This window comes from Salmo salar, chromosome ssa06, assembly GCF_905237065.1.
Source record: "Salmo salar chromosome ssa06, Ssal_v3.1, whole genome shotgun sequence".
Classification (NCBI taxonomy): domain Eukaryota; kingdom Metazoa; phylum Chordata; class Actinopteri; order Salmoniformes; family Salmonidae; genus Salmo; species Salmo salar.
The window spans coordinates 87,186,413-87,202,009 of record NC_059447.1 but is presented as its reverse complement, the minus strand read 5'-3'; the positions used below and the strand labels follow the sequence as shown (position 1 = coordinate 87,202,009).

Genomic DNA, 15,597 nt, shown 5'->3' with positions numbered 1-15,597 from the left:
AAACTAGAGTTAACAGTAGTTTAGGTGGAAACTGGTGAGCCAACAGTAGTTTAGGTTGAAACTGGTGAGCCAACAGTAGTTTAGCTGGAAACTGGTGAGTCAACAGTAGTTTAGGTGGAAACTGGTGAGCCAACAGTAGTTTAGGTGGAAACTGGTGAGCCAACAGTAGTTTAGGTGGAGACTGGTGAGCCAACAGTAGTTTAGGTGGAAACTAGAGAGTCAACAGTAGTTTAGGTGGAAACTGGTGAGCCAACAGTATTTTAGCTGGAAACTAGAGAGTCAACAGTAGTTTAGGTGGAAACTGGTGAGCCAACAGTATTTTAGCTGGAAACTAGAGAGTCAACAGTAGTTTAGGTGGAAACTGGTGAGCCAACAGTAGTTTAGGTGGAAACTGGTTAGCCAACAGTAGTTTAGGTGGAAACTGGTGAGCCAACAGTAGTTTAGGTGGAAACTAGAGAGTCAACTGTAGTTTAGCTGTAAACTGGTTAGCCAACAGAAGTTTAGGTGGAAACTGGTGAGTCAACAGTAGTTTAGGTGGAAACTGGTGAGCCAACAGTAGTTTAGGTGGAAACTGGTGAGCCAACAGTAGTTTAGGTGGAAACTGGTGAGCCAACAGTAGTTTAGCTGGAAACTGGTGAGCCAACAGTAGTTTAGCTGGAAACTAGAGAGTCAACAGTAGTTTAGGTGGAAACTGGTGAGCCAACAGTAGTTTAGCTGGAAACTGGTGAGCCAACAGTAGTTTAGGTGGAAACTGGTGAGCCAACAGTAATTTAGGTGGAAACTGGTGAACCAACAGTAGTTTCGGTGGAAACTGGTGAGCCAACAGTAGTTTAGCTGGAAACTAGAGAGTCAACAGTAGTTTAGGTGGAAACTGGTGAGCCAACAGTAGTTTAGCTGTAAACTAGAGTCAACAGTAGTTTAGCTGGAAACTGGTTAGCCAACAGAAGTTTAGGTGGAAACTAGAGTTAACAGTAGTTTAGGTGGAAACTGGTGAGCCAACAGTAGTTTAGGTTGAAACTGGTGAGCCAACAGTAGTTTAGCTGGAAACTGGTGAGTCAACAGTAGTTTAGGTGGAAACTGGTGAGCCAACAGTAGTTTAGGTGGGAAACTGGTGAGCCAACAGTAGTTTAGGTGGAGACTGGTGAGCCAACAGTAGTTTAGGTGGAAACTAGAGAGTCAACAGTAGTTTAGGTGGAAACTGGTGAGCCAACAGTATTTTAGCTGGAAACTAGAGAGTCAACAGTAGTTTAGGTGGAAACTGGTGAGCCAACAGTATTTTAGCTGGAAACTAGAGAGTCAACAGTAGTTTAGGTGGAAACTGGTGAGCCAACAGTAGTTTAGGTGGAAACTGGTTAGCCAACAGAAGTTTAGGTGGAAACTGGTGAGTCAACAGTAGTTTAGGTGGAAACTGGTGAGCCAACAGTAGTTTAGGTGGAAACTGGTGAGCCAACAGTAGTTTAGGTGGAAACTAGAGAGTCAACTGTAGTTTAGCTGTAAACTGGTTAGCCAACAGAAGTTTAGGTGGAAACTGGTGAGTCAACAGTAGTTTAGGTGGAAACTGGTGAGCCAACAGTAGTTTAGGTGGAAACTGGTGAGCCAACAGTAGTTTAGGTGGAAACTGGTGAGCCAACAGTAGTTTAGCTGGAAACTGGTGAGCCAACAGTAGTTTAGCTGGAAACTAGAGAGTCAACAGTAGTTTAGGTGGAAACTGGTGAGCCAACAGTAGTTTAGGTGAAAACTAGAGAGTCAACAGTAGTTTAGGTGGAAACTGGTGAGCCAACAGTAGTTTAGGTGGGAACTGGTGAACCAACAGTAGTTTAGGTGGAAACTGGTGAGCCAACAGTAGTTTAGCTGGAAACTGGTGAGTCAACAGTAGTTTAGGTGGAAACTGGTGAGCCAACAGTAGTTTAGGTGGAAACTGGTGAACCAACAGTAGTTTAGGTGGAAACTGGTGAACCAACAGTAGTTTAGGTGGAAACTAGAGAGTCAACAGTAGTTTAGGTGGAAACTGGTGAGCCAACAGTAGTTTAGCTGGAAACTAGAGAGTCAACAGTAGTTTAGGTGGAAACTGGTGAGCCAACAGTAGTTTAGGTGGAAACTAGAGAGTCAACTGTAGTTTAGCTGTAAACTGGTTAGCCAACAGAAGTTTAGGTGAAAACTAGAGAGTCAACAGTAGTTTAGGTGGAAACTGGTGAGCCAACAGTAGTTTAGGTGGAAACTGGTGAACCAACAGTAGTTTAGGTGGAAACTGGTGAGCCAACAGTAGTTTAGGTGGAAACTGGTGAGCCAACAGTAGTTTAGCTGGAAACTGGTGAGCCAACAGTAGTTTAGGTGGAAACTGGTGAACCCACAGTAGTTTAGCTGGAAACTGGTGAGCCAACAGTAGTTTAGGTGGAAACTGGTGAGCCAACAGTAGTTTAGGTGGAAACTAGTGAACCAACAGCAGTTTCGGTGGAAACTGGTGAGCCAACAGTAGTTTAGCTGGAAACTAGAGAGTCAACAGTAGTTTAGGTGGAAACTGGTGAGCCAACAGTAGTTTAGGTGAAAACTAGAGAGTCAACAGTAGTTTAGGGGGAAACTGGTAAGCCAACAGTAGTTTAGGTGGAAACTGGTGAACCAACAGTAGTTTAGGTGGAAACTGGTGAGCCAACAGTAGTTTAGGTGGAAACTGGTAGGCCAACAGTAGTTTAGCTGGAAACTGGTGAGCCAACAGTAGTTTAGGTGGAAACTAGTGAACCCACAGTAGTTTAGCTGGAAACTGGTGAGCCAACAGTAGTTTAGGGGGAAACTGGTGAGCCAACAGTAGTTTAGGTGGAAACTGGTGAACCAACAGTAGTTTCGGTGGAAACTGGTGAACCAACAGTAGTTTAGGTGGAAACTGGTGAGCCAACAGTAGTTTAGGTGGAAACTAGAGAGTCAACAGTAGTTTAGGTGGAAACTGGTGAGCCAACAGTAGTTTAGGTGGAAACGAGAGAGTCAACAGTAGTTTAGGTTGAAACTGGTGAGCCAACAGTAGTTTAGCTGGAAACTAGAGAGTCAACAGTAGTTTAGGTGGAAACTGGTGAGCCAACAGTAGTTTAGCTGGAAACTAGAGAGTCAACAGTAGTTTAGGTGGAAACTGGTGAGCCAACAGTAGTTTAGCTGTAAACTAGAGTCAACAGTAGTTTAGCTGAAACTGGTTAGCCAACAGAAGTTTAGGTGGAAACTAGAGTCAACAGTAGTTTAGGTGGAAACTGGTGAGCCAACAGTAGTTTAGGTGGAAACTGGTGAGCCAACAGTAGTTTAGGTGGAAACTGGTGAGTCAACAGTAGTTTAGGTGGAAACTGGTGAGCCAACAGTAGTTTAGGTGGAAACTGGTGAACCAACAGTAGTTTAGGTGGAAACTGGTGAACCAACAGTAGTTTAGGTGGAAACTAGAGAGTCAACAGTAGTTTAGGTGGAAACTGGTGAGCCAACAGTAGTTTAGCTGGAAACTAGAGAGTCAACAGTAGTTTAGGTGGAAACTGGTGAGCCAACAGTAGTTTAGGTGGAAACTGGTTAGCCAACAGAAGTTTAGGTGGAAACTGGTAAGCCAACAGTAGTTTAGGTGGAAACTAGAGAGTCAACTGTAGTTTAGCTGTAAACTGGTTAGCCAACAGAAGTTTAGGTGAAAACTAGAGAGTCAACAGTAGTTTAGGTGGAAACTGGTGAGCCAACAGTAGTTTAGGTGGAAACTGGTAAGCCAACAGCAGTTTAGGTGGAAACTAGAGAGTCAACTGTAGTTTAGCTGTAAACTGGTTAGCCAACAGAAGTTTAGGTGGAAACTAGAGAGTCAACAGTAGTTTAGGTGGAAACTGGTGAGCCAACAGTAGTTTAGGTGGAAACTGGTGAACCAACAGTAGTTTAGGTGGAAACTGGTGAGCCAACAGTAGTTTAGCTGGAAACTGGTGAGCCAACAGTAGTTTAGGTGGAAACTGGTGAACCCACAGTAGTTTAGCTGGAAACTGGTGAGCCAACAGTAGTTTAGGTGGAAACTGGTGAGCCAACGGTAGTTTAGGTGGAAACTAGTGAACCAACAGTAGTTTCAGTGGAAACTGGTGAACCAACAGTAGTTTAGGTGGAAACTGGTGAGCCAACAGTAGTTTAGGTGGAAACTAGAGAGTCAACAGTAGTTTAGGTGGAAACTGGTGAGCCAACAGTAGTTTAGGTGGAAACTAGAGAGTCAACAGTAGTTTAGGTTGAAACTGGTGAGCCAACAGTAGTTTTGGTGGAAACTGGTGAGCCAACAGTAGTTTAGCTGGAAACTACAGAGTCAACAGTAGTTTAGGTGGAAACTGGTGAGCCAACAGTAGTTTATCTGTAAACTAGAGTCAACAGTAGTTTAGCTGGAAACTGGTTAGCCAACAGAAGTTTAGGTGGAAACTAGAGTCAATAGTAGTTTAGGTGGAAACTGGTGAGCCAACAGTAGTTTAGGTGGAAAGTGGTGAGCCAACAGTAGTTTAGCTGGAAACTGGTGAGTCAACAGTAGTTTAGGTGGAAACTGGTGAGCCAACAGTAGTTTAGGTGGAAACTGGTGAACCAACAGTAGTTTAGGTGGAAACTGGTGACCCAACAGTAGTTTAGGTGGAAACTAGAGAGTCAACAGTAGTTTAGTTGGAAACTGGTGAGCCAACAGTAGTTTAGCAGGAAACTAGAGAGTCAACAGTAGTTTAGGTGGAAACTGGTGAGCCAACAGTAGTTTAGGTGGAAACTGGTTAGCCAACAGAAGTTTAGGTGGAAACTGGTGAGTCAACAGTAGTTTAGGTGGAAACTGGTGAGCCAACAGTAGTTTAGGTGGAAACTGGTGAGCCAACAGTAGTTTAGCTGGAAAATGGTTAGCCAACAGTAGTTTAGGTGGAAACTGGTGAGCCAACAGTAGTTGAGGTGGGAACTGGTGAACCAACAGTAGTTTAGGTGGAAACTGGTGAACCAACAGTAGTTTAGGTGGAAACTGGTGAGCCAACAGGAGTTTAGGTGGAAACTGGTGAGCCAACAGTAGTTTAGCTGGAAACTAGAGAGTCAACAGTAGTTTAGGTGGAAACTGGTGAGCCAACAGTAGTTTAGGTGAAAACTAGAGAGTCAACAGTAGTTTAGGTGGAAACTGGTGAACCAACAGTAGTTTAGGTGGAAACTGGTGAGCCAACAGGAGTTTAGGTGGAAACTGGTGAGCCAACAGTAGTTTAGCTGGAAACTGGTGAGCCAACAGTAGTTTAGGTGGAAACTGGTGAACCCACAGTAGTTTAGCTGGAAACTGGTGAGCCAACAGTAGTTTAGGTGGAAACTGGTGAGCCAACAGTAATTTAGGTGGAAACTGGTGAACCAACAGTAGTTTCGGTGGAAACTGGTGAACCAACAGTAGTTTAGGTGGAAACTGGTGAGCCAACAGTAGTTTAGGTGGAAACTAGAGAGTCAACAGTAGTTTAGGTGGAAACTGGTGAGCCAACAGTCGTTTAGGTGGAAACTAGAGAGTCAACAGTAGTTTAGGTTGAAACTGGTGAGCCAACAGTAGGTTAGCTGGAAACTAGAGAGTCAACAGTAGTTTAGGTGGAAACTGGTGAGCCAACAGTAGTTTAGCTGGAAACTAGAGAGTCAACAGTAGTTTAGGTGGAAACTGGTGAGCCAACAGTAGTTTAGCTGTAAACTAGAGTCAACAGTAGTTTAGCTGGAAACTGGTTAGCCAACAGAAGTTTAGGTGGAAACTAGAGTTAACAGTAGTTTAGGTGGAAACTGGTGAGCCAACAGTAGTTTAGGTTGAAACTGGTGAGCCAACAGTAGTTTAGCTGGAAACTGGTGAGGCAACAGTAGTTTAGGTGGAAACTGGTGAGCCAACAGTAGTTTAGGTGGAAACTGGTGAGCCAACAGTAGTTTAGGTGGAGACTGGTGAGCCAACAGTAGTTTAGGTGGAAACTAGAGAGTCAACAGTAGTTTAGGTGGAAACTGGTGAGCCAACAGTATTTTAGCTGGAAACTAGAGAGTCAACAGTAGTTTAGGTGGAAACTGGTGAGCCAACAGTAGTTTAGGTGGAAACTGGTTAGCCAACAGAAGTTTAGGTGGAAACTGGTGAGCCAACAGTAGTTTAGCTGGAAACTAGAGAGTCAACAGTAGTTTAGGTGGAAACTGGTGAGCCAACAGTAGTTTATCTGTAAACTAGAGTCAACAGTAGTTTAGCTGGAAACTGGTTAGCCAACAGAAGTTTAGGTGGAAACTAGAGTCAATAGTAGTTTAGGTGGAAACTGGTGAGCCAACAGTAGTTTAGGTGGAAAGTGGTGAGCCAACAGTAGTTTAGCTGGAAACTGGTGAGTCAACAGTAGTTTAGGTGGAAACTGGTGAGCCAACAGTAGTTTAGGTGGAAACTGGTGAACCAACAGTAGTTTAGGTGGAAACTGGTGACCCAACGGTAGTTTAGGTGGAAACTAGAGAGTCAACAGTAGTTTAGTTGGAAACTGGTGAGCCAACAGTAGTTTAGCTGGAAACTAGAGAGTCAACAGTAGTTTAGGTGGAAACTGGTGAGCCAACAGTAGTTTAGGTGGAAACTGGTTAGCCAACAGAAGTTTAGGTGGAAACTGGTGAGTCAACAGTAGTTTAGGTGGAAACTGGTGAGCCAACAGTAGTTTAGGTGGAAACTGGTGAGCCAACAGTAGTTTAGCTGGAAAATGGTTAGCCAACAGTAGTTTAGGTGGAAACTGGTGAGCCAACAGTAGTTGAGGTGGGAACTGGTGAACCAACAGTAGTTTAGGTGGAAACTGGTGAACCAACAGTAGTTTAGGTGGAAACTGGTGAGCCAACAGAAGTTTAGGTGGAAACTGGTGAGCCAACAGTAGTTTAGCTGGAAACTAGAGAGTCAACAGTAGTTTAGGTGGAAACTGGTGAGCCAACAGTAGTTTAGGTGAAAACTAGAGAGTCAACAGTAGTTTAGGTGGAAACTGGTGAACCAACAGTAGTTTAGGTGGAAACTGGTGAGCCAACAGGAGTTTAGGTGGAAACTGGTGAGCCAACAGTAGTTTAGCTGGAAACTGGTGAGCCAACAGTAGTTTAGGTGGAAACTGGTGAACCCACAGTAGTTTAGCTGGAAACTGGTGAGCCAACAGTAGTTTAGGTGGAAACTGGTGAGCCAACAGTAATTTAGGTGGAAACTGGTGAACCAACAGTAGTTTCGGTGGAAACTGGTGAACCAACAGTAGTTTAGGTGGAAACTGGTGAGCCAACAGTAGTTTAGGTGGAAACTAGAGAGTCAACAGTAGTTTAGGTGGAAACTGGTGAGCCAACAGTCGTTTAGGTGGAAACTAGAGAGTCAACAGTAGTTTAGGTTGAAACTGGTGAGCCAACAGTAGGTTAGCTGGAAACTAGAGAGTCAACAGTAGTTTAGGTGGAAACTGGTGAGCCAACAGTAGTTTAGCTGGAAACTAGAGAGTCAACAGTAGTTTAGGTGGAAACTGGTGAGCCAACAGTAGTTTAGCTGTAAACTAGAGTCAACAGTAGTTTAGCTGGAAACTGGTTAGCAAACAGAAGTTTAGGTGGAAACTAGAGTTAACAGTAGTTTAGGTGGAAACTGGTGAGCCAACAGTAGTTTAGGTTGAAACTGGTGAGCCAACAGTAGTTTAGCTGGAAACTGGTGAGTCAACAGTAGTTTAGGTGGAAACTGGTGAGCCAACAGTAGTTTAGGTGGAAACTGGTGAGCCAACAGTAGTTTAGGTGGAGACTGGTGAGCCAACAGTAGTTTAGGTGGAAACTAGAGAGTCAACAGTAGTTTAGGTGGAAACTGGTGAGCCAACAGTATTTTAGCTGGAAACTAGAGAGTCAACAGTAGTTTAGGTGGAAACTGGTGAGCCAACAGTATTTTAGCTGGAAACTAGAGAGTCAACAGTAGTTTAGGTGGAAACTGGTGAGCCAACAGTAGTTTAGGTGGAAACTGGTTAGCCAACAGAAGTTTAGGTGGAAACTGGTGAGTCAACAGTAGTTTAGGTGGAAACTGGTGAGCCAACAGTAGTTTAGGTGGAAACTGGTGAGCCAACAGTAGTTTAGGTGGAAACTAGAGAGTCAACTGTAGTTTAGCTGTAAACTGGTTAGCCAACAGAAGTTTAGGTGGAAACTGGTGAGTCAACAGTAGTTTAGGTGGAAACTGGTGAGCCAACAGTAGTTTAGGTGGAAACTGGTGAGCCAACAGTAGTTTAGGTGGAAACTGGTGAGCCAACAGTAGTTTAGCTGGAAACTGGTGAGCCAACAGTAGTTTAGCTGGAAACTAGAGAGTCAACAGTAGTTTAGGTGGAAACTGGTGAGCCAACAGTAGTTTAGCTGGAAACTGGTGAGCCAACAGTAGTTTAGGTGGAAACTGGTGAGCCAACAGTAATTTAGGTGGAAACTGGTGAACCAACAGTAGTTTCGGTGGAAACTGGTGAGCCAACAGTAGTTTAGCTGGAAACTAGAGAGTCAACAGTAGTTTAGGTGGAAACTGGTGAGCCAACAGTAGTTTAGCTGTAAACTAGAGTCAACAGTAGTTTAGCTGGAAACTGGTTAGCCAACAGAAGTTTAGGTGGAAACTAGAGTTAACAGTAGTTTAGGTGGAAACTGGTGAGCCAACAGTAGTTTAGGTTGAAACTGGTGAGCCAACAGTAGTTTAGCTGGAAACTGGTGAGTCAACAGTAGTTTAGGTGGAAACTGGTGAGCCAACAGTAGTTTAGGTGGAAACTGGTGAGCCAACAGTAGTTTAGGTGGAGACTGGTGAGCCAACAGTAGTTTAGGTGGAAACTAGAGAGTCAACAGTAGTTTAGGTGGAAACTGGTGAGCCAACAGTATTTTAGCTGGAAACTAGAGAGTCAACAGTAGTTTAGGTGGAAACTGGTGAGCCAACAGTATTTTAGCTGGAAACTAGAGAGTCAACAGTAGTTTAGGTGGAAACTGGTGAGCCAACAGTAGTTTAGGTGGAAACTGGTTAGCCAACAGAAGTTTAGGTGGAAACTGGTGAGTCAACAGTAGTTTAGGTGGAAACTGGTGAGCCAACAGTAGTTTAGGTGGAAACTGGTGAGCCAACAGTAGTTTAGGTGGAAACTAGAGAGTCAACTGTAGTTTAGCTGTAAACTGGTTAGCCAACAGAAGTTTAGGTGGAAACTGGTGAGTCAACAGTAGTTTAGGTGGAAACTGGTGAGCCAACAGTAGTTTAGGTGGAAACTGGTGAGCCAACAGTAGTTTAGGTGGAAACTGGTGAGCCAACAGTAGTTTAGGTGGAAACTGGTGAGCCAACAGTAGTTTAGCTGGAAACTAGAGAGTCAACAGTAGTTTAGGTGGAAACTGGTGAGCCAACAGTAGTTTAGGTGAAAACTAGAGAGTCAACAGTAGTTTAGGTGGAAACTGGTGAGCCAACAGTAGTTTAGGTGGGAACTGGTGAACCAACAGTAGTTTAGGTGGAAACTGGTGAGCCAACAGTAGTTTAGGTGGAAACTGGTGAGCCAACAGTAGTTTAGCTGGAAACCGGTGAGCCAACAGTAGTTTAGGTGGAAACTGGTGAACCCACAGTAGTTTAGCTAGAAACTGGTGAGCCAACAGTAGTTTAGGTGGAAACTGGTGAGCCAACAGTAGTTTAGGTGGAAACTGGTGAACCAACAGTAGTTTCGGTGGAAACTAGAGAGTCAACAGTAGTTTAGGTGGAAACTGGTGAGCCAACAGTAGTTTAGGTGGAAACTAGAGAGTCAACAGTAGTTTAGGTTGAAACTGGTGAGCCAACAGTAGTTTAGCTGGAAACTAGAGAGTCAACAGTAGTTTAGGTGGAAACTGGTGAGCCATCAGTAGTTTAGCTGGAAACTAGAGAGTCAACAGTAGTTTAGGTGGAAACTGGTGAGCCAACAGAAGTTTAGGTGGAAACTGGTGAGTCAACAGTAGTTTAGGTGGAAACTGGTGAGCCAACAGTAGTTTAGGTGGAAACTGGTGAGCCAACAGTAGTTTAGCTGGAAACTGGTGAGTCAACAGTAGTTTAGGTGGAAACTGGTGAGCCAACAGTAGTTTAGCTGGAAACTGGTGAGCCAACAGTAGTTTAGGTGGAAACTGGTGAACCCACAGTAGTTTAGCTGGAAACTGGTGAGCCAACAGTAGTTTAGGTGGAAACTGGTGAGCCAATAGTAGTTTAGGTGGAAACTAGAGAGTCAACTGTAGTTTAGCTGTAAACTGGTTAGCCAACAGAAGTTTAGGTGGAAACTGGTGAGTCAACAGTAGTTTAGGTGGAAACTGGTGAGCCAACAGTAGTTTAGGTGGAAACTGGTGAGCCAACAGTAGTTTAGGTGGAAACTGGTGAGCCAACAGTAGTTTAGCTTGAAACTGGTGAGCCAACAGTAGTTTAGCTGGAAACTAGAGAGTCAACAGTAGTTTAGGTGGAAACTGGTGAGCCAACAGTAGTTTAGGTGAAAACTAGAGAGTCAACAGTAGTTTAGGTGGAAACTGGTGAGCCAACAGTAGTTTAGGTGGAAACTGGTGAACCAACAGTAGTTTAGGTGGAAACTGGTGAGCCAACAGTAGTTTAGGTGGAAACTGGTGAGCCAACAGTAGTTTAGCTGGAAACTGGTGAGACAACAGTAGTTTAGGTGGAAACTGGTGAACCCACAGTAGTTTAGCTAGAAACTGGTGAGCCAACAGTAGTTTAGGTGGAAACTGGTGAGCCAACAGTAGTTTAGGTGGAAACTGGTGAACCAACAGTAGTTTCGGTGGAAACTAGAGAGTCAACAGTAGTTTAGGTGGAAACTGGTGAGCCAACAGTAGTTTAGGTGGAAACTAGAGAGTCAACAGTAGTTTAGGTTGAAACTGGTGAGCCAACAGTAGTTTAGCTGGAAACTAGAGAGTCAACAGTAGTTTAGGTGGAAACTGGTGAGCCAACAGTAGTTTAGCTGGAAACTAGAGAGTCAACAGTAGTTTAGGTGGAAACTGGTGAGCCAACAGAAGTTTAGGTGGAAACTGGTGAGTCAACAGTAGTTTAGGTGGAAACTGGTGAGCCAACAGTAGTTTAGGTGGAAACTGGTGAGCCAACAGTAGTTTAGCTGGAAACTGGTGAGTCAACAGTAGTTTAGGTGGAAACTGGTGAGCCAACAGTAGTTTAGGTGGAAACTGGTGAACCAACAGTAGTTTAGGTGGAAACTGGTGAGCCAACAGTAGTTTAGCTGGAAACTAGAGAGTCAACAGTAGTTTAGGTGGAAACTGGTGAGCCAACAGTAGTTTAGGTGGAAACTGGTTAGCCAACAGAAGTTTAGGTGGAAACTGGTGAGCCAACAGTAGTTTAGGTGGAAACTGGTGAGCCAACAGTAGTTTAGGTGGAAACTAGAGAGTCAACTGTAGTTTAGCTGTAAACTGGTTAGCCAACAGAAGTTTAGGTGGAAACTGGTGAACCAACAGTAGTTTAGGTGGAAACTGGTGAGCCAACAGTAGTTTAGGTGGAAACTAGAGAGTCAACAGTAGTTTAGGTGGAAACTGGTGAGCCAACAGTAGTTTAGCTGGAAACTAGAGAGTCAACAGTAGTTTAGGTGGAAACTGGTGAGCCAACAGTAGTTTAGGTGGAAACTGGTTAGCCAACAGTAGTTTAGGTGGAAACTGGTGAGCCAACAGTAGTTTAGGTGGAAACTGGTGAGCCAACAGTAGTTTAGGTGGAAACTGGTGAGCCAACAGTAGTTTAGCTGGAAACTGGTGAGCCAACAGTAGTTTAGCTGGAAACTAGAGAGTCAACAGTAGTTTAGGTGGAACTGGTGAGCCAACAGTAGTTTAGGTGGAAACTGGTGAGCCAACAGTAGTTTAGGTGGGAACTGGATAGCCAACAGAAGTTTCCACCACAGTGTAAACCCAGTTTCAAACACCCTACCTGCATCACCATAGTGACACTGGCCATGAGCTCTTTTAAGGAATTCTTAGAAAACACACACACAATCCCTGGTAGAAGGTCACCTTCGAAATCCATAAACCACTTCAGTGCTGCCCTTCAGCCTGTACCTTGTCCCTTGACCTTACCTAAGGCTGAGCCCCAATCGTCCCCAGCTCTACGGCTAGGGTCAAATGTCACCCACCAGCCGACCTGATGGAGTAATCACAGTCTCTGTGCTTGTGCTGTAAGCTAACAACACTCCACTGCAGACCTATGATTAACTGGAGAGCTGCGTGGACTGGGCTAGTGAGGCTACTGAGCCAAAGGCTCAAGAGAGACTGTGTTGGAGGTGTGCAGAGGAAGGGAGTGGGGTGGTTTCTTCTATTCAGAGCTCTGGAATTCCACACCGGTTGATACAATATGTATGTGTTGATTTATCAAGGTCAAAGTGCTTTATGAAAGGATATGCTTTAGAGGTGAGATGGTGGAGCTTTGCTCATACCTACCTCTCAGCGACTTTAGAAACCTTCATACAGTGTCGGTCCAACTGGCTGTTAAGAAACACAATCTGAACAGGGATGAGGAGGAGAAACAATATAAATCAATATTCAATTATTACGATTAAAACTGGTTTCTAATAGATCTAATAGAACATCCAACATCTAATAGAAAATCTAATAGAACATATAATAGAACATCCAACATCTAATAGAAAATCTAATATCACATCCAACATCTAATAGAACATCTAAAATAACATCCAACATCTAATAGAACATCCAACATCTAATAGAACATCCAACATCTAATAGAACATCTAATATAACATCTAACATCTAATAGAATCTCTAATATAACATCTACCATCTAATAGAACATCTAACATCTAATAGAACATCTAATAGAACATCCAACATCTAATAGAACATCTAATAGAACATCCAACATCTAATAGAACATCTAATAGAACATCTAACATCTAATAGAACATCTAATAGAACATCCAACATCTAATAGAACATCTAACATCTAATAGAACATCCATCATCTAATAGAACATCCAACATCTAATAGAACATCTAATAGAACATCCAACATCTAACAGAACATCAACCATCTAATAGAACATCGAAAATCTAATAGAATATCAACCATCAAATAGAATATCCAACATCTAATAGAACACCCAACATCTAATAGAACATCCAACATCTAATAGAACATCTAATAGAACATCTAATGTAACATCCAACATCTAATAGAACATCTAATAGAAGATCCAGCATCTAGTAGAACATCCAACATCTAATAGAACATCTAACATCTAATAGAACATCTAATGAAACATCCAACATCTAATTGAACATCTAATAGAACATCCAACATCTAATAGAACATCCAACATCTAATAGAACATCTAATAGAACATCCAACATCTAATAGAACATCAAACATCTAATAGAACATCTAATAGAACATCCAACATCTAATAGAACATATAATAGAACATCAAACATCTAATTGAACATCTAATAGAACATCTAACATCTAATAGAACATCTAATAGAACATCCAACATCTAATAGAACATCCAGCATCTAATAGACCATCTAATAGAACATCCAACATCTAATAGAACATCCAACATCTAATAGACCATCTAATAGAACATCCATCATCTAATAGAACATCCAACATCTAATAGAACATCTAATAGAACATCCAACATCTAATAGAACATCCAACATCTAATAGACCATCTAATAGAACATCCAACATCTAATAGACCATCTAATAGAACATCCAACATCTAATAGAACATCAACCATCTAATAGAACATCTAATAGAACATCCAACATCTAATAGACCATCTAATAGAACATCCAACATATAATAGAACATCCAACATCTAATAGACCATCTAATAGAACATCCAACATCTAATAGAATATCCAAAATCTAATAGAACATCCATCATCTAATAGACCATCTAATAGAACATCCAACATCTAATAGAACATCTAATAGAACATCCAACATCTAATAGAACATACAACATCTAACAGAACATCCAACATCTAATAGACCATCTAATAGAACATCCAAAATCTAATAGAACATCCAACATCTAATAGACCATCTAATAGAACATTCAACATCTAATAGACCATCTAATAGAACATCCAACATCTAATAGACCATCTAATAGAACATCCAAAATCTAATAGAACATCCAACATCCAATAGACCATCTAATAGAACATCCAACATCCAATAGACCATCTAATAGAACATCCAACATTTAACAGACCATCTAATAGAACATCCAACATCTAATAGAACATCCAACATCTAATAGAACATCCAACATCTAATAGAACATCTAATAGAACATCCAACATCTAACAGAACATCCAACATCTAATAGACCATCTAATAGAACATCCAACATCTAATAGAACATCTAATAGAACATCCAACATCTAATAGACCATCTAATAGAACATCCAACATCTAATAGAACATCCAACATCTAATAGAACATCCAACATCTAATAGACCATCTAATAGAACATTCAACATCTAATAGAACATCCAACATCTAATAGACCATCTAATAGAACATCCATCATCTAATAGAACATCCAACATCTAATAGAACATCTAATAGAACATCCAACATCTAATAGAACATCCAACATCTAATAGACCATCTAATAGAACATCCAACATCTAATAGAACATCCAACATCTAATAGACCATCTAATAGAACATCCATCATCTAATAGACCATCTAATAGAACATCCAACATCTAATAGACCATCTAATAGAACATTCAACATCTAATAGAACATCCAACATCTAATAGAACATCTAATAGAACATCCAACATCTAATAGAACATCCAACATCTAATAGACCATCTAATAGAACATCCATCATCTAATAGACCATCTAATAGAACATTCAACATCTAATAGAACATCCAACATCTAATAGAACATCTAATAGAACATCCATCATCTAATAGAACATCCAACATCTAATAGACCATCTAATAGAACATCCAACATCTAATAGACCATCTAATAGAACATCCAACATCTAATAGAACATCCAACATCTAATAGAACATCCAACATCTAATAGAACATCCAACATCTAATAGACCATCTAATAGAACATCCAACATCTAATAGAACATCTAATAGAACATCCAACATCTAATAGAACATCTAATAGAACATCCAACATCTAATAGAACATTCAACATCTAATAGAATATCCAACATCTAATAGACCATCTAATAGAACATCCAAAATCTAATAGACCATCTAATAGAACATCCAACATCTAATAGAACATTCAACATCTAATAGAATATCCAACATCTAATAGACCATCTAATAGAACATCCAAAATCTAATAGACCATCTAATAGAACATCCAACATCTAATAGAACATCCAACATCTAATAGACCATCTAATAGAACATCCATCATCTAATAGAACATTCAACATCTAATAGAATATCCAACATCTAATAGACCATCTAATAGAACATCCAAAATCTAATAGACCATCTAATAGAACATCCAACATCTAATAGAACATCTAATAGAACATCCAACATCTAATAGAACATCTAACATCTAATAGAACATCTAATAGAACATCCAACATCTAATAGAACATCTAATAGAACATCCAACATCTAATAGAACATCAACCATCTAATAGACC

The 15,597-nt window shown here is 41.3% G+C and overlaps 1 protein-coding gene across 1 annotated transcript in view; it reads right to left on the bottom strand.

Moving 5' to 3' along the window:
* The window catches only part of rgs6 (regulator of G protein signaling 6), a 173,232-nt gene that overhangs the window by 44,331 nt on the left and 113,304 nt on the right, over positions 1-15,597 (bottom strand). The window contains exon 12 of the mRNA XM_045721114.1: positions 12,355-12,416. Coding sequence (XP_045577070.1) covers positions 12,355-12,416 — 62 coding nt within the window. The remainder of the gene's footprint in view (positions 1-12,354; positions 12,417-15,597) is intronic.